We start from the raw sequence: 23,011 nt of genomic DNA on the forward strand, positions 1-23,011 counted from the left end.
ATGTTACACTTTGAAGGTGCATAGTTTGAGTTTGAGGATGACAACATGATTAATAATGAGTTATTATGTTGTAAGAGCATATGTTGACGTTACATGATGAATCATGAGAGCGTTTATATCATATGATGTTATATGATTGAGGATGCATAATTATGAGTTATGATGTGATGTATTTGAGATATTTTGTGATGAGAATTGTTTGAGCAGTTGTGATAAGTCACGATGATTTAGATGAAGGAATCTAATGTCATTGTTAAGAGAGATTTTTTTTTTACTAAGTAGAAGGATGAAATGAGAACTTAGAGCTAAAGCTTGAGAGAATTAGCAATTGCTTTAAGTACTTGTTGGTTTGAGTTATGAGTTTGAGTTATGAGCTTGAAGTATAATAGCATGATTAATGATGAGTTATTAGCATGTTGCAATGAGATATTGTACGATATGTTGAGTTGTTTTGTGACGCGAGTTTTGCTCACGCAACCTTAATGGTACTTGAGGAGGTATCATGAGCCATAGTCTTTGGAGATGGCTTTGAGAGAAAATTGTTGAGTTGTCTTACTGAGTCACGATGATTTAGATTAAGGGATCTAATATCATTGTTTAGAGAGATTCCCTACTGAGTAAAGATGGGACGAGATGAGAATTTAGATGTTTTGAGCTTGAGTTTTAAGATAACAGTACTACTTAGTAGGAGTTTTGCTAAGTTATGTTTTGTTTATTTCTGTTGCTGGAGCCAAGTAGAGTTAGTTCCTAGAGTCACCTTTAAGTTCTCCTTATAGGTTGGCCAGGACTGTTGGCACTGCACGAAAGTGGACTGTTGTGAGATCGAACTCAGGAAAGATCGGATACGAGGACGAGGCGTACAGTATGTGGTACAGAGATACCCTAGCAGATTTTCAAACACATGTTCATAGACTATGAAAGGATGAGAAAGAGCCAAGGAAGGCTAGGGTTGAAAGGATGAGAAGTAGCCAAGGAGGGCTAGAGTTGATGAGAATGAGAAGAGAAGCCGATGTAGGCTAGAGCTAAGGATGATCTTGAGAGTATGAGCAGTACACCCTTGTTTTTGATTAGTTTCAATTATATTGCGATGTATATAACTTACTTAGGAGATATTGATACTTGAGCTTTTGACATGCTGATAGATAAGCATGCGAATATAGTACCCTACTGATGTTAAATAGATGGATGTTCCTAGTGTGCTAAAGTAGCAACTAGATGAGTTAACTGGTAACAATTACCGTAGGAAGTCCAAACCGAGACATAGCACCATTAATGGTGTCGGTTTAGAAGGGACATTACGATAGATACTATGGTTTTTGTAGGGTTTATATAACCCCTTTATGTAAGTCCTCTAAAAAGAGGCATTCTACTGATGGATATATTAGGTTGACCAGAGTGGTCTTTTTGTTAGCATTTCGTGAGTGCTTATTGCCTTACAGATGAATGTTAAGGTGACCGTGAAGGTTTCCTTAAAGTTGAGTTAGTAAATTGAACTTGAGTTTCGAGGATGCTTAGAGCGTTGGTTGAGTTGAGTTTTCCTTTTGTGATTTCAAAAAAATGCCTCAAAGATATCATCAAGAGTGTGATGTGAAGGATAGGCGGGATAATACTCCGCCACCACCACCGCAACATGAGAGGAGAGTCGAAAAATATTGAACTTTCGAAACAAGAGTCTAGAACATAGGACCCTGAGTTTAATGCTTTTAGCTTGCTGGTATCAACTTAAGTTTTGTTATGTATAGTATTATGAGGGTTTAGAAGACACAGAATTTCCAAGTTCGGGATAGTATATCCCGTGTGACTGGGGAGTGATTATGTTGGACCTGGCCAGTCCGCATGATCCAAATCTCAGTAGACGTGTTTTGGGTTTATAAACCCATGTGTTTCAACTTTCGGTTGAAAAGCCAGATGGGTTCTTACTCTAGGTCATTTTTGTTCGACCTGGTAGTTACTTCATTCTACCCTCTGGTCATTCATTTGAGTCTCTTGAAACAATTTGTTTTGATGTCATTCTAGGGTTGAACTCTTACAACTTTTGAGTTATCCTAGTAGATTCTCTTGATGTATAAGACTAGTGAGAGGCACGTCAGAGGACTTTAACACCCGAGCAACTGGTAAACTACACCTGAGAACAATTCAAGGCTACTCTTGAGAAATATGTACCGAGGAGTACAGTAAGCAGCGAGAGACTTATTATCGAAGTTTGATTCAAGGAAAGAAATCGATTGTAGAGTATAATTGAGAACTCTGTGAGCTATCACGTTCGCTCATCAGAAGATGGATACTGATGAAGAGATGTTTGAGTTTTAAGTGCTGGTTTAAGGCAGGACTTTAAGGTAGTATGGGCAAGATATTGGATGCACCAGTTAGAATCCTGTTTAATACAGGAGCCTTGCATTCTTTAAGTGTTTGAAGCATGTTACCTTCAAACTCGAACCAAAACGAGCTAGTCCCAAGTTGAGAGTAATCACTCCTGTAGGAAGAGCTACTACAGTTTCTCACATGATTTCTAAATTAGAATTTGAGTTAGGACCACTAAAGATGAAAACAAGAACCTTGCACTTAATGCCTATGTGGAACATAGACATTATTCTAAGGATTGAGTAAATTGAGTATATGATGTCAATTGATGATTTTGATATGAGTTAGTTTAATAAAATTAGGGATATGTGTATCTATGCTCTAATTTGTAAATTGATGGGTTATATGTGAGATTAATTGGCTAAGATTGATAGATCTATGAATGGATTAAAGTATCATGTGTGTTTATTAAATTTCAAAGAGTTTACTTTAATAAAAATCAGGACTTTTTGCCTATGTGTTATTTAAGTGATTTTGGCTTAAGATATATGTATTTGAGCATGATATTAGTGTATAATTATGTTTGAGTAAGTCTTTTGTTGGCTAAGAAATTTTTGACTTAGTTTAGTTTGTATGAGTTTTTGAGTTTTCATATTTTGAGAAGTCGATGATTGATAAAATGAGGTCTAATTGCTTTATGACCATTATGTGAAAGTTTGTCATGTTTTATTAAGAGTTTTATGATGATACATGAAGTTTCATTAGAGTTTAGTTTACATGATAAAAGGGAATCTATATGTGTATAATGATTTATATGATGAATGAGATCATGTTTGAGTATTTGAGTAATTTTGAGCACGAAAATGAGAAGAGAATTTTAATGATGCGTTCGTTGAAATGTTTTACTTGAGATTTGAGGTTATGATGTAAGAAGAGAGTCAAGATTGAGTATGATGAGTATTATAATGTGCTTGAATGTTTTCAAGTGCTATATGTGTTTAAAATGAGCTTTGATTGGTTTTCTTTGAAGGGATGTTGAGTTGAGCATTTAAGAGTTTGAGATGAGATTTTGGTGAATTTCGTAGGCCTACGGACCTACTGTTATCGACGGTTTTTAGATGTCTAATAGCTTTGAAAATTTTATAGCAAATCCCTACATGAGTCTTAAGCACACCGGTAAAATTTCAAGTCATTTGGACTTCGTTTACTATTTTTTATAAAATACAAAACCTAAACTGCACATTACTACCGAGAATTTCAGAGAACAGAAGAAAGAGTCATTCATTTCAGTAGCTTCCTGTGTGATCTAGATTTCAAAATTTTTATGGTATTAACCTTATAGTGTTAGATAGATATCCACCAAAGTTGAGCCCAGTTTGACAACGTTTACTATTTTTTCAAAAATCCAAGTTTTCGATTGCTCAAAACTACCGAATATGGTAGACTGTAGTAAAACAGTCATATCTCGTACAATACTTGGAGTTTTTGACTCTACTTTTTTATATGAAACTAGACTCGAAGATCTTTCTTTTGGTATGAGTCTCGAGTCCAGGAGGTGTCGGAGTCAGAACAGGTTAGATTTTGAAGTTGAGTCAATGTAAAAACAAAGCATGTTTTGATAATGTTTGATTGTGTTTTTCTTATGGGCCTTAGGTGATTGTGTTGTCTATGTGTTTGAATGAGATTAGACGAGCCTTATATGAGAGACAAATCGAGACTTGGAACCATGATTTTCTTGAAACCTATCCTTGAACTTAAGGATTTGAGATGAGTGGAGAGTTTATATAGAGTTGAGTAAGGAGATAGAATATGAGATAGAGCATAAGTTTCCTTTCATGTCTCTGATAATCATAAGTTTTGATGTCGAGTCTAGAATAGTATCTCTAGACTTCTAAGAATGTCAGTAACCCTCAGCTCGCCGTCACACTGCCGCAACAAAGGTACGATAATAGTTTCAAAAATATACATATATGTAATTCAGATGTTATGAAAGTTTTTCAAGAAAATGTGCGCCTTATGTTTACGATGCTATGTGAATGCTTTTTGTCGTGTTTGGGACTACCCGAACCCATAACGACTCAATGAATGTATTTCGTGTTTGGGACAACCCGAGCCCTTAACGAATCAATGTATGTATGTATGTATGGTCGAGTTAGATTCCTTGAATCTTTCCGGCATAAGCAAAGTTTTCATGAAAGGGACATTAAATGTCCATATATGTTAAGGTTTCAAAAGAAACAGAAGTATGTATGTATGAATGAATGAAAAAGCTTTATGTTGTTGTTTTAGGCTAGCTGCCTATACGATTAGAATAATGGGTCCTCTTACAAACCGTTTGAGTACCACCCAAGAATGCTTTGAGAATGTTAATCGTGATAGCACCGCTTGATCGATTTAAGTAAAGACTGGTAAGATAGAAATGTTTAACATAGAGATGTTACAACATAGAGGCAATGCTTTAAGACTAAGGATTCACTTGAGCTATTTCAATAGCGGTGAGATTAAGTTTTTCACATAAGAACTTATGTTGCTTATGATTATGATGTTAGTCATGATAGCTTGGCTAGAACAACATAGAATGGACTTTCATGGTATCAATAACTTATGATGAAACACTTATTAGTAAGTGCTTTAAGTTAGAAGTTGACTTAGAGCTTTATAAGAGATAAGAAGTTGACATGATTGGGGGCGAAGCTCCCATTTGACTGAGTGATTCATTGTGCTGGGTCTGGTCAGCCCATATAACTAAGATCTCGGTGATTGTCAATTAGGATTTTGACCTTGAGTAGGGCGTCATCCCAATGTATAGACTCACACTATGTAGTTGTCACAATAAGATCTTATTTTACCACGATAAGCACAGTAATGACTAGAATGACTTAGTTTGCTGTCAGTTCTCGAAGTACTAGAAGGTGATATTCTCACAGTTAGAAAGATACACTAAGCATCAACCTATCTTTTGACCGATAGTCGGTAGAAACAAAGCAACTTCTGGAATCCCAAGTGGAGAACCAGGACAGATAACTAGTATGATAGAGTTTTCAACAAAATTTCAGGACGTGCTCCAAATGTGGTGGACACTTATGAGAAACGCGTGAAGGAGTTCGCAAACGAATGGCGTCATGAGATATTCAATTCCCCTACCAAGCCAAAGAAATATTACGTAGGAGCAACCAACGAGCAAGACTCTCACCATCGAATCACTGCTACCAAGGGAGAATGGGAAGACTCCGACACAATCTGGATATACACCACCTCAAGATGTGGTGAAGGAAAGAAAATGGAATGAAGAAAACAACAGAAAAATTCGAGAATAGAAAAAGAACTTTAGAATAAGACTTAAGATCCAACCCAACCTCAAAGCCAACAACCTCACACTAGAAGGGTGATTGTTTCGGCTAAAGTGTCAAAAGCTCCATCAATAGGAAGCAAGTATTTGTTTTAAACTTCAGAGAACTTGAGCACTATGTCTCATTAGCCCCAAAGTTGAATTACTTGACTTATGACTTAGAACTCGTTGTGGTTGTGCACGTGTTGGAAATTTGGAGATACTATCTCTACGGAGTTAAGTGTGAGGTCCTTATAGCTGACAAGAATTTGAAGTGCTTTTTTCGAGCAAAGAGATTTCAATGTAAGACAACAGAGACGATTCGAATTAGTGAAGATTTATGATGGTACCATCAATTGGAAATTAAGATAAGATGTTTCACCACTAAATATGAAGTACTGATTGGTGATTGCCTTATTCGGTTTAGTAATTGTTCACCATCCGGAGACAATATCAAGCTGTGTAGTTGCATCAAGAGTTAAGTGTGAATTGCAAGAAAGGATTATGAAAGCACGAAATGAAAATGGATATTGGTGAGAAAATGTGTCTCGCCTCAAGAATAAGAAAAACGAAAGGATTCACGAAAGTCAGGAATAGTGCACTAATGGTTAGTGGAGGATTGTGGATGTATACACTGAATATTAAGTCTCGCAGTTAAGAAAGTATGTGATTAAGAAATATGAGATAGTCCAAGCTCAAGGCGTAAGTTATGAAGAGAAATCAGTTTAGTGACTAGATTGTAAGGTTCAAGTGTTACGAGGCAATAATGCTGTTCTCGTCATGTAGTGGAACCATCACAGGATGGAAAAGGCTACAAAAGAGATGAATGAAACGAATGACTAGTATCACAAGCTAGAATACCAGGTGTGCAAATTTCGGGACGAAATTTATTTTAAGGGGGGTAGTATGTAATGCCCCGCTCTTTTAAATACATATTAGATTAAATATGTGCATTAGTTATAAAATTCTTTTAATTATTTATGGTGATTATTTTGTTCAGATAATATTATTTCAGCAAAAGTCTGTATAAGAGATACAGAGCTGCGATTTAATATTCAGTCATGAATGAAACCAATAATTAAATTTATTGGTTTAACTATACGTTTGAGACTTTGTTTTACCAGTTTATTGATTTAATCAATATTATTAGAAAATTTAGATTTATAACCGATTTTATAAATCGTGTTATTTAAATCAAATTGCTAGAATTATAACTTGAGATCATATGCATAATAATTTTATTATTTCGCGTTATATGTGTTAAGGTATTAAGTCGCGAATTAATTCCGACTTTCACGTATTAAATCTCAAGATTGAGGATTTAATTTATATAAATACGACAAGTATTTAATTAGCAGGAATTGGAAAATTATTACAGAAACGAATAAGAACTAGGAGAAACTAGACCACGGAAAATCAAAATCCTACTACACGTATGTCTCGATTTTTCATCCAACACATCAATTCCTACACTATTCCACCTTCTCCTTCAACGCAACATCATACTGCAACAAGTTTTTCAAGGTCTCAATATCTTCCATGCAATCCAAAAAGCCAAGATATGAGGAAAAGAAGATCACGAAAGAAACAAAATTTTCAAAGATGGCATGCTCAACCTTCCCCTCCAATTCAAGATTTCTGACTTCAAAGATTTGCAGATTTCTAGCAAATCTTATTTTTTTCAAAAGTGTAGATTTGCAGCTGACTTTCCTTCCAACTCCTACGCCAAAAATTCCATTATCATTACCCCAATTGTCGCATAAATTCATCTATAAATTCACTCGATTGATTCAGCTTCAAATCAAAAAACTTCAATTATCATTTCAGTACTCATCACTCCCGCAAAAGCATTGTAGTGAAAACCTTAATTTCTTCATTGCAAGAGCTCAAGTGAGCTCCCTTCGCCGGACCGTTTATTCGCCGACCGGTCACTAGGCTCTGAACCGAGAACGTGTACTCGTTCCTCCATCTTCAGGTTACCAAACCCAACAATCGAAAGGCCGAAACCTTCTCTATATTTTCCCGACCAAAGGCCACAATATCCTTCGGAGGCCAACGTCGAATTCCCGACTTAGCCATCGGCCAACTTACGGCCTTCGTTTCTCACTATCCTTACGACGAAAAAGGATCAAGAAACCACCGTTGTGTAGCCTGATCTATCTCGCACGAGGAAAACTAAGTCGTAGACCTTCGCGGCTAAACCCCATCGCGGAACGACGACCAGAAAAACCCCCGGCGAACAACTTCCATTAGTGCTCACTTGGACAAGGGTAAGTTGACGCCCTTATTTCGATGCATTCCCGTTTCTATTATATTATGGGAAATTTCTGGGGTATAGATGGGAGTGTGGTAAATATTCGTACAAAGTTTCATATCATTTGAACTTCGTTTACTACCCTTTTAAAATTCGAGAAGTCTACTGCCGTATCTGCTAAAACTGTCGTGAGGCAGATGATTAGGTTAATTATTTCAGTAACCATATGTTGATATTTAGCTCTCAAATTTTTATTCTATGAAGATATATGTGTTAGCTATCTACATATAAAATTTGAGCTCATTCAGGTAACGTTTACTATTTTTTCAAAAATCTGGACTTTCAGTTGGCAGAAACTGCCGAATCTGGTAGGCGATGGGAAAATCGCTATATCTCTTAAACTACTTGGAGTTTTTCAACATACTTTTTTTTCAATTAAACTAGACTCAAAGAGGTTTCTATTGATATAAAATTCGACTCCATACGAGTTCGGAGTAAAAGCAGTTTATTAGTTGAAGTTGAATCTATACAGTTTTGTTGAGATGGAAATGATTCAAAATAATTCCTATTAAGGATTTTAAAGTTTTATTGTTGATAAAATATCACTTTTAGTTTATAAATGAGCTATTGATGTGTATATATATATATTGGTGATTGGCATTATTAAATGGGGAAAAGGAAAACGTTTTATGTTTATAGAATTATTCTTTATTTATAATAGATAAATAAATTAATAATATAAAATGGAATTTCCTACATCCTCAAAGGTACATGAAGTATTTTGATAAAGGAAGAACGATTGTATATGAGTTAGATATAGTCGTTTAAGGAAATATGGGTAGTTAGAGAAATGAGTGAATAGTGATTCACTGCATTTGTTGTTATCTTTTCTATTATTCACTCGAACACATGTTTTCGTGTTATTAAAGGTTCAAATAAACAAAAGCGTCTGAGTAACCTATCGCGCTAAGGAAAGAGAATCATTGTCTTAAGTAGCAAAACACTGCAATCAGGTGGGCATTACTTTTACTATACGTATATAGAGATCCCCTACGTATCGTAGGCCTCTTATACGAATGAATGCATGAGATGATCTAACTGTTAATTTCAGTTTCATATATATCAAATGAGTTTAAATGATACATTCAAGCAAGTTATTTCATGACAAAATCTTTGAGTTAAAGTTATTTCAAGTATTGTCTTGCCATAAAATGTTTCAATTTTAGTATGATATCTATCTGCTTTGGCTTTGCCAATGATGCAATCGAATTCGGGTCCTGAGCAGTTGATAGCTATCCTGCCAGGACTAGTGTACACCAGTGACCGTGAGTCATCTAGCGGGTTGGCCGGTCAAGTGACCGTGAGAGGTGGCCACCTCTCCGGCACAAAGTTCCAGATATGATAGATTACAAGAGAACTTAGTCTGCAGACGAACTTTAAGAATCACAAATGAACTTAGTAAGCTTGGGCCTTTTTAGCGAAAAACTCCCTTGCTGTACTGTTTATGATGGCATGACAATTTACAGTTTTGAAGCATGTATTTTTATACCTAGGCATACGTGCCCACTGAGTGCTTTTGTACTCAGCCCTGCATATGTTTTCTAAATGTGCAGGTTGAGCTGATGTGATGATGGTGCTGCAATGAGCGGAGTCTCCAGGGTTGTTAATAAATAGTTAACCTGTCTAGAATATGTCTTCATACATATGTCTAGCTACTTTCCGCTGCAAGATGTTGTTGATGTTATAGTATGTTATGTCATACTTTGAGTCTTAAGAGAATGGTTTCATATGATGTATAACTTGATTAATGATATTAATTAAGTTTTATGCTGTCTTTCATAGACTATTTTCAATTGAGTATTCATGAATAAAAATGACGAGTTTTATTAAGATGAGTAAGTGTTACGGCTATAAATGACGCCCCTTTTCTTCCCCTTCTTCTTTAACCCCATCCCTAGTCGTAGATCACTCGGCTTAACTATCCTTAGTTAGGGCGGGCTGTGACAACAACAGACGGAAGGTAATAGACAACAAATATTATCTGTTGTCTATTTAAACATAGACAACAGAGTTAGTGGTTATAGACAACTAATATTAGCCGTTGTCTATATAATGATAGACAACATGTAATATATGTTGTCTATTCTATGATAAAATTATATATATATATATATCTAATATATATTTGCATCCCTATTTTATAATACTAATATATATAACAAAATTAAAATACTTAAACATCAAATAATCAAACAATACTCATAAACCACTAATAAATAACAAACAATACTTATAAACCACTAAAACTCATAATCAAATATTTACATCCCCAATTGTATCGTCTCTAGTTACGCCTATATTTATCTACTAAAAAAATTCTAATAAAATCTCCAACTAATTATGCCTTCATTCACCAGCAATCGTCCAACAAATCAATCATCCAACTAGCTTGAATCTACATGAACAAAATAAAATAGGACAACTTTAAGAATATAAAATCATCTAAATCACTAAATATATATAAATAAACCAAAATAAATATATATCAACGTTACCTTCATCATCATTCTTATCAACAAAACGATATACACACTTAGCACACTCTTCCCGAACTTCATTGTTTTTTTCTTCAGAGTAAAATCCTTCAGCAAACTAATAAAAATAAGATAATAAGCGATGAGCCAAATATTTTAAATAATTAATCATTAAATTATATTGAAATAAAATCCTAATTTACAATTACCAATGAAGATATTGGTTTGGGGCGGTCACATCCATAATTTTCAATAATGTCTTTCATGTAACGCATTACATAGAATCCACATTGTAATGACCCGTGAGGTTGTTGATGACACTACACAAAAAGACATAATATGACAATAAAGCTAACATATAATCTTCAATAAACATTGAATATAAGTAATTTCTTACCTTTATCACTTCCCACACATGACTTTGTCTTCCTCTTTTTCCTATGTTCTTATTGAACATTTTTATAGCTCTACGCATATTAAAATATAAATCTAAACTAAAATACATAAATGACATATTTAAAATGATAGAACTTACGTTTCTGTGACGATCTTTATCTCCGTAAAATGACGATCTTCCTTCAATGGATCCAACACGTATGTAGTATCATTATGCGGGTCAATAACAAGAAGGATCCAATGCCAACTAACAAGATAAACATGTTTAATAAAAAACAACACATGTTCATTCTAAACTAAAATATAACAATTTTTACGTACCCCACGTTGCACGGCATCAAAAGAAATTGATTAGTCAATGTACCACACATCTTACTCCCCAAAATTCTTGTCTTTTTTGCTGAATCAACCTTCGGATTGTGTGACATGCTATACAGATCAACAAATTTGAATTTTTTAAGAAGGCTTGTCTTCTTGCATTGCTTATATAAGCGCCTACAAATTCTCGCCACAAAGAAAAAATTAGCATATTAATTATTCAAAATAATTCAAACTAATTAATTTTAGTAATACTCACCATATGTAGACACATATACAACATGCCTCGAGTGCCTCCAACTCACACATGTGTCGAATGTTATCAAGGAAGATTAACACTTTGGTGTTTTTCTCATGACCAAACACACTACAATCCATTGTGATTTCAATACTAAATCCACCAGCGAGAGCAACCCCAGCATAGGTGTGTAACATCTTCAATGTCAAAGGTATATTCTTTGCTTTCAACTTGGGTAGCTTGCGTGGTTCACGTTTTGCCTAAAAGAACATTTATTTGAAAAAGTAAATAACAAAATATAAATAATACTAAGTTGTATACCTTTTTTTTTTTCTTTTCGATGACTTTCGGGGAGACTTCTACACATTCAACTTCTTGCTCGTTTTCAACATGATTGGATGACTTTTGCATCATTACTGAACAACTACATTTCTCTTAGGTATCTTTATTCCCCATTTGTTACTGGAGTGGATTGATCTTAGCATTCAGTTCGGCTATTTGTTTCCCAAACTCCGATCTCATTTCTGACACAGTTTTTCCAACTCCCAATCTCACATCTTTGTTGAGATTGAAATAAAATGTTGGAGTAACATAACCACCAACACCTCTAACACGACCAGCATGCTCAGATGTCTCAAGTGCTTGTGTAAGGATATTGTCTATTGGATGACTTTTGTTAAACACACCCTCTTCCTTTTGTCGTATGAAGTTATCCTACAATGCACATTGATGAAGTATATCACAAAAAAATGAATCCTGAGTTATTATTAATTTAATACTAATAATTAATCTTACAATTTTCATAACTGTTTGGGCTAACCATTCACCATTAAACTCCCTTTTTTTATTTGCTTGTGCTTGTTTCCACAAGAGTGCTCTATTCACAACTTCATCTTCAGTCAATTGATCCTTCTAAAAAATAATATTTGTTAGTTACATATTTTCAAATTCTAAACATATAAAAATATTGAAAGATCACCATTTCTTGACGTAAGCCTGCATATCCTTTGCGTGAAACACGATGGGGGTACATATGCATTGCTCGCCGCTTCTTCAGCTCAATACTTTTTTTTCTAAAGAATACAATAAAATCAAAATCGTTTAGCAATTGATTTTTATGTATTGAAAAATTAATATTAACTATCTTACCCGAGATACTTCAGACATACGACTATTGACAAACTCATTCCAATCTTCTTTGAGGATTCCATAACCCGGTGGAAGATCATAGAGCATTTTCAGGATCTCCCTCGTGTGGACGAATGTGTTTGGAGCATAGCTCTGACTTCCATTGACGCCACTTTGCATTTGCAGATTTCATGCATCTATTTTTGAAACTCTCATCCACATTAAACACCAACTGCAAATTGAAGAAACAATGTCTTAGTGGTTACTTATCACAAATAGCATAAGACATTACAATTATTAGGCACAAATACTTACAGTAACTGAATCCTAAATCGTTTCTTTCAAGTGTTGTTTACTAAAAAAATAATTTCATTTACAAAGAAAAATAGTGTCATTTTTAGATATATTAAAAGCGTTGTTTACTAAAAAAATAGTGTCATTTAGCTAAGAAAAATAGTATCGTTTAGCTAAATTAAAAGTGTCATTTAAATATAAATATAGTACTCCCTCCGTCCGCTAAGAATATGACACTTTAACATGGCACGAGATTTAATAAAATGGTTGGTGATTTTTATATAGTGGAGAAATAGTTCCACCATTATTTGAAATGAATGGTTGAAATTGAAGAAGATGTGGGTTTTTTTTTGTAAATATAAGGGGTATTTGTAAGGAATAATGATAAGGAAAAGATGTGGGACCGTGTCCTAAAAAAGAAAGTGGCATACTCTTTGCAGACACCCAAAATGACAATTGTGACATACTCTTGGCGGACGGAGGGAGTATCATTTATTAATACATATAGTGTTATTTACTAAGAAAAATAGTGTACAAAAAAAAATAGTGTCAATTTTAGATATATTAAAAGTGTCGTTTATTAAGAAAAATAGTGTCATTTTTAGATATATTAAAAGTGTCGTAAACTAAGAAAAATAATACTCTCCCTCCGTCCCACTTCAAATATCTTGTTTCCCTTTATGGAAAAAAGTTAATCCCAAAAAGTGAGAATCTTTGAGGCCCACATTACCTTTTCAACTTTACACTACACTACTTTAATGAACTTTTTCTTAAATTACCGTGCCAAAAAGTAACAAGACACTTGACGGATGGAGTATCATTTATAATGCTATACGTATCTTTTGTTGTCAATTTTAATCACCTAAAATTGGTCCAATTAAAAAAAAAGAAAAAAATGATTCAATGAAAAGTCAAATTTGAAAATAAAATAAAATTAATCCAATATAAAGCCTTAATCTAGAAAATGAAAATGCATAAAATAAAATTAGTTTACCCAATTAGCCCAAGGCCCAAATTATGTCAATGCATATACATATTATATTATTACATGCATTTTAGTATAAAACCTTCACTTGTAAGGTGCAGATTCAAACCATATGAGCTAAATGCTCAATTGGTAAATAGTGCAAAGATTTAGTATGTATTATATGGATCGGACCAGGTCAAATGTAATCTGATTGTATGATATACTTGAGTGTACGCAAGACCACCCCTATTTTATTAAATGTGAACATTTTATTGAATAGACACTTGTCCTTATATCCCCAATATTCGAAAATTAGAAATTGAAAAAATAATCCTCCTTTTATGTATAATATAATTTCTTCATCATTGTAATAGCAAGTCTTTTTTTTTTCCCCTTCTTTTTTGGTGTTTAAGATCAATAATAGTTCTTTATTTTTTTTTCTTTGATGATTCGAACGTCGACCTATTGGTTCAAGCCTTCAAGGGGAAACATTTATTAATTGGGCTATGCTTCGTTGTAATAACAAGGTTAATTATCAATTAATTCATGAACTTTTATTCATTTTGTAATTTTAACACCATTTTTGACACATTGCATTTAGAGGTGAATTGGTATGGTACATACCTTACCAACATCGTCATAGTGTATATGAAAATCATGAATTATTTACATATTTTAAGGAATAATTATGTTGTATTTGGTTTAAAAAATCATTTTGATTCGAGTTTATGTTTAATTTCCATTCTTTTAGGTATTGATACTCGTTGGCACCTTTTATTAAAATTTCAAAAAAATATGGTCAAAACAAAAAAGTAAACAGATTAAATTTGATAGGTGATGAAGTTGTGCTTTCAAGTGAATGAAGCAGTCGTTTTAACGTTCGTACAAATAAATTTATAATACTTTTTGTTTAAGATAGTTGTAATGTCAGTGATAAGTTATGATCGATCCCACATGGAGTTGCGTCTCTAATCGCGAACTCAAAAAGAAAATATGGTGTTGGACGTCGCCACCTAGTCACGAGACTAAAAATTTTAATTTTATTTTTTAAAATTTGTGATTGATGCGTGCGTCACACGTAGCTTCTCTGTCCTTGCTTCGCGCTCGCTGCGCAAAACCGCGCCCAATACGCACCTCCCCGGCTCGGCACCGGTGAGAGGCTCGTACGAGCCGGGCGCGTGCTCGCTCGCCAAGCCTCATTAAAGGTGCTCTTAGGCTTATTGTAGAACAAAATTAATTTCGGGTACGGCCAAAATGGAGCGGCATCCTGTGATGAGCCCACCACTACGTTGCGCAACCTTATTGCCTGCAACTCTCGCCCACCTTAACCCTCTGCACCCTACCCTCATCGCATTCCCAATCGAATCCAATCCCAATCCCAATTCCTCGTCTCCGTCTAAACCCCAAACCCTAACCTAACCCCAACCCCACATGGAATCCCGCCGCGTCCCCCGCACCGTCAGCGACCCCAAGGTCCGCCAGGTCGGATTCTTTGCTCCGGCGGCTCCGCCCGACCGCTCTCAGTCCGGTCCCCCCGACCCCACCTCGCCGCCGCCGCCTGTTTCCGACATTTCCCCCTCCGGCAACTCCTTGTCCCCCGTCATGATCCCGCCTCCTCGCCACCTCTCCACCGACCTCCCCCGCCACTTCCCTCACCCACCGCCGCCGCTCTCCCCGCTCCGCGCCACCCGCGCCAATGACACTTCGATTCCGGTCGGTAGTTACAACCCTTCGGAGTTCTCCACCCCTTCAGGTATCACAGATTTCTCGGAGGATCAGCTGTCTCCGCGGTGGGGGCGGAAGAGTAGTTCTGGGAAATTCGCTACGTCGTTGCCGTCGGGTGGATTCCGTATGGCGGCTGCTAAGCAGACTAGTATCGCGGATTCGAAACCTGGCGTGGCAGGTTGAACTTTGAGGTCTTTTTTTCTATGTTTCGTTTCGACTGAGATTTGTGATTTTGATGAGCTTCATTCCATCGTGGAACAGATGGAGGGGCAAATGTGGAAGTGCAGAAGGAGAAGGGCGCAGCTGCCGGGAAGCCTTTGAAAGAGAAGACCACGAAAGCTGAACGGCGGGCAATGCAAGAAGCACAGCGTGCTGCCAAGGCTGCTACGAAAGGTAAATATCTCGTGCTTCTTTCTAGTTGGGATCTTTCGAGTTGATTGTTATATACATAGGTTCCTAATTAGCTTTTAAAACACAATGTAATCTGTATTATTCTGGATATTAGCTTGTTGCTGTATAGTTGTAGAGTTTTTTGATTAGCAGGGGATAAAAGAATGATGTACCGTGTTATGGATGGATTGATCGTTAGGTTAAATTCTTTGTGACGTTCCAGATGTTATTTTGCTTTGAAGATTCTTGTAAAAGATAGACTCATGAAGCAACTTTGATCTCAAATTTCACTACTATTATTTTAGCAACCTATATATCTAACATAACATAAATGACCTCAGTTTATTGTCCATGTTCTGTGGTATGTGGATTAGTATATATTTTTACAGAAATAAATAGCAATGAGTGTGCTGTTGCAAATGTTGAGTCTCATTTTACTTATCATAGTGCAAACATGCAATTGGGTTGGGTTGGAGAAATATTGAATGATGGCCTTGGCCCTTGGTTTAAAAAAGTGCGAAGCGCAAACTGCCCCGGGGCCTAGGCGCTGGGCTTTTGGTGAAAGCGTGGGCTTTTCGTAGGCGAGATGCGCTAAAACCTAAAAAATTCTAATATATTTACCTACAATATATACCAAAAAATACAAATACTTAAAACCACAAATACTTAAACACACAAATACTTAATTTAAAAGTTAAAACACACAAATACTTAAGTTTTAAAGTACGCAAGTCTAAAAGTTCAATCAAATCTCAAGCAACTAATCAAAAATCATCATCATTAAGTGCATCATCCCCATCTCCTTCATCATATTTGTCTTCATCGGACGGCTGGCAGCGGCGGCGGACGGCTGGAGGCGGCGCGCGACGGCTGGCGGCGCCGGACGGTGGGCAGTACAGGTGAGGGTCGCGAGAGGGATGGGAGAAGGGGGGAGGCACGATTTGTTTTAATGAAACTAAAACCTAGTTTTTTTAAAAAATTTAAAAACCCAACCCTAAAATACTAAAAGCCCGCGCTTTGGGGCTTCTCGCCTAGGCGCGCTTCGGTGGGCTTTTGTGCGCCTCGCCGCGCTTCCTGTAGGCAGGTGCGCTTCGCTAAAAAAAAAGCGCAGACCTGCGCTTCACCAAAAGCGAGCGCTTTTTGGGGCTTAAGCGCGCTTTTTAAAACCAAGATGATGGCTGCTTTTGAATATAGAGAATCAGATGTTTCTGTGATTCACGACTGTATTGAAAGCTCATCATAGTGCTTTTGATTATCTTTCTAGAGGTCATGTCATTTTTATGTTGCAACAATGAGCCACTTTGTCTATTTAATCCTTATTACATGCTCAAGATTACGTCATGCATCTAATTCTGGCATCTATGCATGGTAATCTGTCTTTCATATTACACAATCCAATAATATAAAGAATTCCTGCAATAGACTGTTCTATTTAGGATATGTCATGCGTAATCATGGTCCAGAACTTTGTCTTGTCATTTTTCGTGCCTCATTTTAGTTATTCACATCTTTTGTGTCAGCTCCAATCTTTTGTTGGTGTGAGGCTCTAGTTTATGCTCTCTTTGAACATAAACACATTTCACTGGGTTTGTGAATTGCATCTTCCAGGTGAAGGAAGCAAGAGTGCTGGGGTCAATTCGGCTAATGTAGGGAAGTCTGTAAAGCCAACTCCACAAAAAAAAGACAACTCTTCAGTTGCAGCTTCTGAGAAAAAAAGTGGTGACCGTCAAGCAGATAAAGATAGGAAGAAAGATGTCCCTCATCCACGGATGCAGTTTGATGACGAAAACAGAGTTGAGAAGGCAAAGAAGCGGTCTGTAGTAAAACAAGCAGAAGCCCGGAACAGAGTTGAACTCTTTAGGCATCTACCTCAGTATGAACATGGAGCAAGGCTCACTGACCTGGAATCAAAGTTCTTCCAATTAGGTCCCGTTCACCCTGCTGTCTACAAGGTATTTTGATGTGCTATATCTTACCCTGGTACAAACACTCTTGATTGGAAGAATCTTGGTTTAAAGGGTCAAGGGTACTCAAGTTATGAGGTTTGTTGTCATGTTTTCACTATTCATAACAAAAAAAAGTCTTTCTTCTGTATTGAACCAAGGTAAAATTAATTTTAACTCTATGCATAATGGTTATGGTAATATGAACTTTTTACTCGGCAGGTTGGTTTCCGATTCCTAGCCGGGGATATTTCTGGTGGGAATGCCCGGTGCATTGCAATGCTGCAAGCATTCCAAGAATCAATCAAGGATTACTCTACACCGCCTGAAAAAACCCTTATCAGGGACTTGACTTCTAAAATAAACTGTTATGTTTCTTTTCTGATAGAATGTAGGCCCCTTTCAATCAGCATGGGCAATGCAATTAGGTTTCTTAAGAGACGAATAACAAGCTTGCCCTTAAGCCTCTCTGAATCAGAAGCAATTACCAGTCTTCTCTCTGATATTGATCGTTTTATAAATGAGAAGATAATTCTAGCAGATAAGGTTATCGTGAAGCATGCTGTAACTAAAATTAGAGATGGTGATGTTCTTCTGACATACGCATCGTCTTCTGCTGTTGAAATGCTACTATTACATGCCCATGAGCTTGGGAAACAATTTCGAGTGGTGATAGTTGATTCACGTCCCAAGCTTGAAGGAAAAATGCTGCTTCGCAGGCTTGTGGGGAAAGGAATTAGTTGTACATACACTCATATAAATGCTGTTTCTTATATCATGCATGAAGTAACAAGAGTTTTTCTGGGTGCAAGTTCGGTGTTGGCAAATGGAACTGTTTACTCAAGAGTTGGCACAGCATGTGTTGCTATGGTTGCCCATCAGTTCCGTGTCCCAGTTCTGATATGTTGTGAAGCATACAAGTTTCACGAGAGGGTTCAACTTGATTCTATTTGCTGTAATGAACTTGGTATAAACTGTTACTTTCGGATCAGGTTGTTTATGTAAGAGAAGGCAGTGTAATTTGCATCTAATTATGCATTTAATACGCCGTACTATTTCAGGTGATGCTGAAATGGTTTCAAAGGTTTCAGGTAGGGAGGATATCGATTCTTTAGATGGTTGGACTAGCAGCGAGAACCTACAACCCTTGAACCTGCTGTAAGTATGGTTATTGTTGACTTGTCATTTTTATAAAAAATAGAATGTTATTCTGATAGCTTACTTTTGGTTTTTCTTACCAGTTATGATGCAACACCTTCTGATTATGTATCAATGATCATAACAGACTATGGCATGGTAAGTTGGAAGAAAGTTATTTCATACTGCTGCAACTGGAACAGATTTCATTTTTTAAGTAGTGCTGAGACTGCATATAAAACAGTGTTGAAGATATAAATTTTCCATTATAGTTCATTAGAAAATTGCTCAAGTGGACAAGTGTCAATGAATTGCCTAGAGTTGCATAATTACATCCGCTCTTTATTTTCACAAAATAATTCTGTTGGAGAATGCATGCAAGTGCTTAGTCTGGAGTTTCCAGATGCACACAAAGGAGTTGGTTCATTGATATGACTATTTCATGTGATTTTTCCATGACATTGATTATGTCCAACACTGTTTGCTTAGCATGCTTATTGTATGTTTGTTTTGTTCGTATTTGAGTGGCATTTGATGCAACTCTGCTGACTGACGTATGTTATGTGTTTTAGATACCACCTACAAGTGTACCGGTTATCGTCCGAGAATATGGCAGAGAGTATTTGTTGATATAGAGCTGTACTTGTGGGTATAGAGGAATCCAAGTCATGTTGCACTAGAATCTGGACAGCCGATGAAAAGCCCATGTTGAACCTCCTGTTCTTATCACTCACTATGACTTAGTTATCCCCACATTGGAATAAAGTTATACATTTATACCCATTCAATCTGCTTTCAGTTTTTGATCTGACCCTGACTGTGAAGAGCGCGAATATTCCGCCTCTCCGGGCAGTTTTTAGAAGTTGCAGATGGTGAACTGGTTATGATTGTTTCGTCTAGGAATGCTTGCTTGTTCTTGTGGATTATAGTGTTGAGTTCGTTGGTGATAATTCATTTTTGGGAGTTTTATAACAAATATAACATCCCATCACCCGATTACTATTATGTTTGTTGTGGCTGCTTTTACATGAATGTGGATCGATTCAATTACACAACAGTCGGATTGCAACCAGTTGATATTAAAATCTGAAAAAAGAAATAACATCTCGAGAGGCTCACATAGCCTTGTAATTTCTATAACAAAAAAACAGAGCTGTTTCCATGAATTGTATATAGGCTACTCTACTCCAAGTCAAACCTCGAAAACTGGCTTTCCTGTGCCGTTGAGTTTATCACCATATCTGTAAACAGGGGATACAAGTCCAAGGATCACCAAACCAGCTAAAACAACAGTTAAAACACCCATGGAATTTATTAGAATCGCTTCAGTTGAATAGCGAGATATTATCTGATGCGTTTGAAGAGATGTTGCCCTCTCTAGGAAGCCTGTGGCGCAGGTAATAACAGACAGACCATAGATGTAATGACCCAAATATCCATGCCATGGTAGCAAGCTAGCTCGCCCGTTTCTTGATCCGCCAGGATAACAGAAGGTTAGAAATCCCAAAGTCCACTGCAACACAATTATTCAGATTGTGGAACCACAAAATCGACAAAAGTCTAAGCGCCAGGTTGTGAATGAAATTCAAAGGTTCTAGACCAGCCATTAAAGTATATTGTGATTTGTGAATGGGAGTACCTGGATTCCAAACAAGAAAAGCGAGAGAAGGCCCAGCCATGAGTGGAGGCTATAGAAATTCTCTTTGCGCCTCTCAATACGATTCTTCCACACAACCACCACTCCGATAATGCTCAAGAAGAAGACCAGCAATTGCAAGGACAGATGAACCAATTTCTTGAAATTTTTTGTTCCTGACAACGTCTTGTATGCTAGCATGGCTGGAAAAAATCTATGAAAATCACTCAAAAACATAATTCTTAAAGTTGAAGACAGATAAGTATATCTATTTATGTACAAAGGCAACGTCCTTTTTTCCAAACAAAATGCAATTACAAAGCACTAAATAGGCGAAACTAAGATAGGGACTCCTTGAAATGCTTTTTCCTCACGAGGTAGGGAATAAACTAGAGCATGCAGACTAGTTTCTAGAGGTGAATCTGTGAAAACTGTTTATTGATCAATACAAAAACTAAGTCACAGATAATGTGGAAGATAATTCACCATGACAATCCCTATAGTGTTTCAATGAATTGGATGCAGTTCTGAAAGATAACAAAAAGCTCCCCAGCAGCACAATACTAAGGGGCCGTTTCTTTTCATGATTGACAAGATGAGTATTTTTTATCCTCATTACTAGGATTTCTCCAATCCTACTCTTTCAATGTGATATGCATCAAGCAAAATTAGCTCAACTAATAGAAATTATCAAGCGCCTTAAGATGTCTCAAAGTTCTAATCCATCTTAGTAAACAAAGGATTAACATATAGTATTACTCCCCCCGTCCCATTACAGATGTGCCACTTTCCATAATGAGATGTCCCATTACAAATGTCTCATTCCCTTTTTGGCAAATAACTAAAGGAATTTAATGGGCTCGCCCACTATATTATCTCTCTATACCTACTTTCAAAATAATATTTAAACAATTTTCATCAACTCACTTTCTTTACTAATTACACATTCCTTAATCTTCGTGCCCATTTGTAATGGGACGGAGGGAGTATTTTTTATTTATCTAGGTTAATATTCAAAAGTAAACACCAACTTAGAGGATTATAATCATAATTAGAAAAGTACATAAGTTATCATGATTCTCAAAGAAACTTATGAATATAACATAAATCAAAAGTTTAACCCCTTTCCCGAGATGGCAGAATCGAAGGAGCTACCTTGATTCTAAAAGAAACTTATGAATATAACATCATCATCAAAGCATCCTATTACTTGATATTCTTCTATTCAATTCATATGCAGTGTTTCCACATATGATTACTTAATCAGATCTCTACCAACCCAAGAACATACTTGATGTGATGGAATGGAGAGAGGAATTGAATGACTATTTCCATGGGTTGCGGAAGGAATGTCTATTTCTAATTTAATGGGAATGTTGATTCCAAATGAATGTTGATTCCTAAGAATATTATACCAAGCAAATGAATGAAATGGAGGTAGAATCACCATTTCATTCCCTCCTCAATTCCATCATACCAAGCATGTCCTAGGATGTATGTTTGGTCTCTCTACAAAGACAAACTATGTTCCAATCTCTCATATATGATATATATGGGTCCATAGCTTAGGCATTTCGCATTTAAGACATAGATCTTTGATAAATTACTCAAAAATATTGATTATACCTTCGCCGTTGAGAACCACAAGGCCAATCACCAGCACTACAGGATGAACCTGAACAGACAAACATATAACTTACCACACTCAGATTTCAATCTAGGAAACACATAACAAGATTTATCCTCGATTCGTAAATGAATTCGGAAACAAATAATTAAGAGAGGGAGTTTTACATTGAAAATTTGGTTTCTATCATCGGAGACGAGAGCCAATCCGCCTCTGAAATGAACGTTCCATATCAATACCAATGCGGCAAGGGCGACGCCGAGTATTCTCACCACCGCAAAGATAGGGAACCGCACAACCGGGGTCGCCATTAGAAGATTCTGGAGGGACGGATCGAGCGAATCAAGAAGGTTTCTGATGCAAATAGGCCAGTGGAAGTGGGGGTTTTGGTAGTTTGGATTCTCAGAAAAAAAATGCTAAGATTTGAACCGCCGCCGCCAAAGAGGTGGCGGAGAGAGAAGATTAGGCTGAGCTTGGTGGCGGAGCCGATTTTGACTTCAGAAGAACCACAAGCCACGTCCCACGCTGAGAATAGGCAACAATTGAAACCATGGTTTTCCAATTACTGGTAACGTCTACGGCGGCGAGTATCCAAATTGAACGACATGTTTAAATAACACAAAATTTCTTGTACAATCGGGTGTATCGTACATTCGGGTTGATCTTAATCCAGATCCTGATTCGCATGCTACTCCAAACCTGCATCCTACTTCAAATCGTGTAAATGACACTGCTTATAATTGATATTATTAAGTTACATAAATGACACTATAATATTTTAAAATGTTATAATAT

General features: G+C 36.5%; 3 protein-coding genes across 4 annotated transcripts; 1 reads left to right on the plus strand and 2 right to left on the minus strand.

Annotated features, from left to right (window-relative positions):
- Window positions 1-10,194: 10,194 nt before the first annotated feature.
- Window positions 10,195-11,524, minus strand: LOC130988623 (uncharacterized). 2 transcript variants are annotated; one of them, XR_009090156.1, is made up of 6 exons: window positions 11,391-11,524; window positions 11,135-11,308; window positions 10,953-11,060; window positions 10,627-10,737; window positions 10,439-10,535; window positions 10,195-10,338 (listed from the first exon to the last, which is right to left on the minus strand). XR_009090156.1 is itself a non-coding variant. In XM_057912509.1 (4 exons), the coding sequence occupies exons 1-4, from the start codon at window positions 10,929-10,931 to the stop codon at window positions 10,328-10,330; spliced, it is 336 nt and encodes a 111-aa protein (XP_057768492.1). In that variant the 5' UTR covers window positions 10,932-10,946; the 3' UTR covers window positions 10,195-10,327. The 2 variants fall into 2 exon arrangements, 1 of the variants encoding a protein (XP_057768492.1); XM_057912509.1 differs by lacking the exons at window positions 10,953-11,060; window positions 11,135-11,308; window positions 11,391-11,524 and adding an exon at window positions 10,815-10,946.
- Window positions 11,525-15,006: 3,482 nt separating this feature from the next.
- On the plus strand, window positions 15,007-19,741 carry LOC130988624 (uncharacterized). Its single transcript, XM_057912511.1, has 7 exons — window positions 15,007-15,661; window positions 15,745-15,876; window positions 17,482-17,825; window positions 18,039-18,783; window positions 18,878-18,974; window positions 19,058-19,112; window positions 19,526-19,741. Exons 1-7 carry the CDS (start codon window positions 15,190-15,192, stop codon window positions 19,586-19,588), a joined length of 1,908 nt encoding a protein of 635 aa, XP_057768494.1. The 5' UTR covers window positions 15,007-15,189; the 3' UTR covers window positions 19,589-19,741.
- A 373-nt stretch (window positions 19,742-20,114) lies between these two features.
- Window positions 20,115-22,788, minus strand: LOC130988625 (transmembrane ascorbate ferrireductase 2-like). Its single transcript, XM_057912512.1, has 4 exons — window positions 22,384-22,788; window positions 22,216-22,264; window positions 20,593-20,792; window positions 20,115-20,466 (listed from the first exon to the last, which is right to left on the minus strand). Exons 1-4 carry the CDS (start codon window positions 22,525-22,527, stop codon window positions 20,146-20,148), a joined length of 714 nt encoding a protein of 237 aa, XP_057768495.1. The 5' UTR covers window positions 22,528-22,788; the 3' UTR covers window positions 20,115-20,145.
- Between the last annotated feature and the right edge of the window lie 223 nt (window positions 22,789-23,011).

This window comes from Salvia miltiorrhiza, chromosome 6, assembly GCF_028751815.1.
Source record: "Salvia miltiorrhiza cultivar Shanhuang (shh) chromosome 6, IMPLAD_Smil_shh, whole genome shotgun sequence".
In the NCBI taxonomy this organism is placed as follows: domain Eukaryota; kingdom Viridiplantae; phylum Streptophyta; class Magnoliopsida; order Lamiales; family Lamiaceae; genus Salvia; species Salvia miltiorrhiza.

What these genes read in the sequence shown, in the direction of transcription:
- LOC130988625 (XM_057912512.1), bottom strand. Translation starts at nt 22,527, where the DNA reads ATGGCGACCCCGGTTGTGCGGTTCCCTATCTTTGCGGTGGTGAGAATA. An exon ending in ATAGAAACCAAATTTTCAAT is followed by an intron (nt 22,265 to 22,383) that starts GTAAAACTCCCT and finishes TTGTCTGTTCAG; the next exon opens with GTTCATCCTGTAGTGCTGGT. An exon ending in TGTGGTTCTCAACGGCGAAG is followed by an intron (nt 20,793 to 22,215) that starts GTATAATCAATA and finishes GATTTTTTCCAG; the next exon opens with CCATGCTAGCATACAAGACG.
- LOC130988623 (XM_057912509.1), bottom strand. Translation starts at nt 10,931, where the DNA reads ATGTCATTTATGTATTTTAGTTTAGATTTATATTTTAATATGCGTAGA. An exon ending in ATGTGTGGGAAGTGATAAAG is followed by an intron (nt 10,738 to 10,814) that starts GTAAGAAATTAC and finishes CTTTTTGTGTAG; the next exon opens with TGTCATCAACAACCTCACGG. An exon ending in CCAAACCAATATCTTCATTG is followed by an intron (nt 10,536 to 10,626) that starts GTAATTGTAAAT and finishes TATTTTTATTAG; the next exon opens with TTTGCTGAAGGATTTTACTC.
- LOC130988624 (XM_057912511.1), top strand. Translation starts at nt 15,190, where the DNA reads ATGGAATCCCGCCGCGTCCCCCGCACCGTCAGCGACCCCAAGGTCCGC. An exon ending in CTACAACCCTTGAACCTGCT is followed by an intron (nt 18,975 to 19,057) that starts GTAAGTATGGTT and finishes TTTTCTTACCAG; the next exon opens with TTATGATGCAACACCTTCTG. An exon ending in TCATAACAGACTATGGCATG is followed by an intron (nt 19,113 to 19,525) that starts GTAAGTTGGAAG and finishes TATGTGTTTTAG; the next exon opens with ATACCACCTACAAGTGTACC.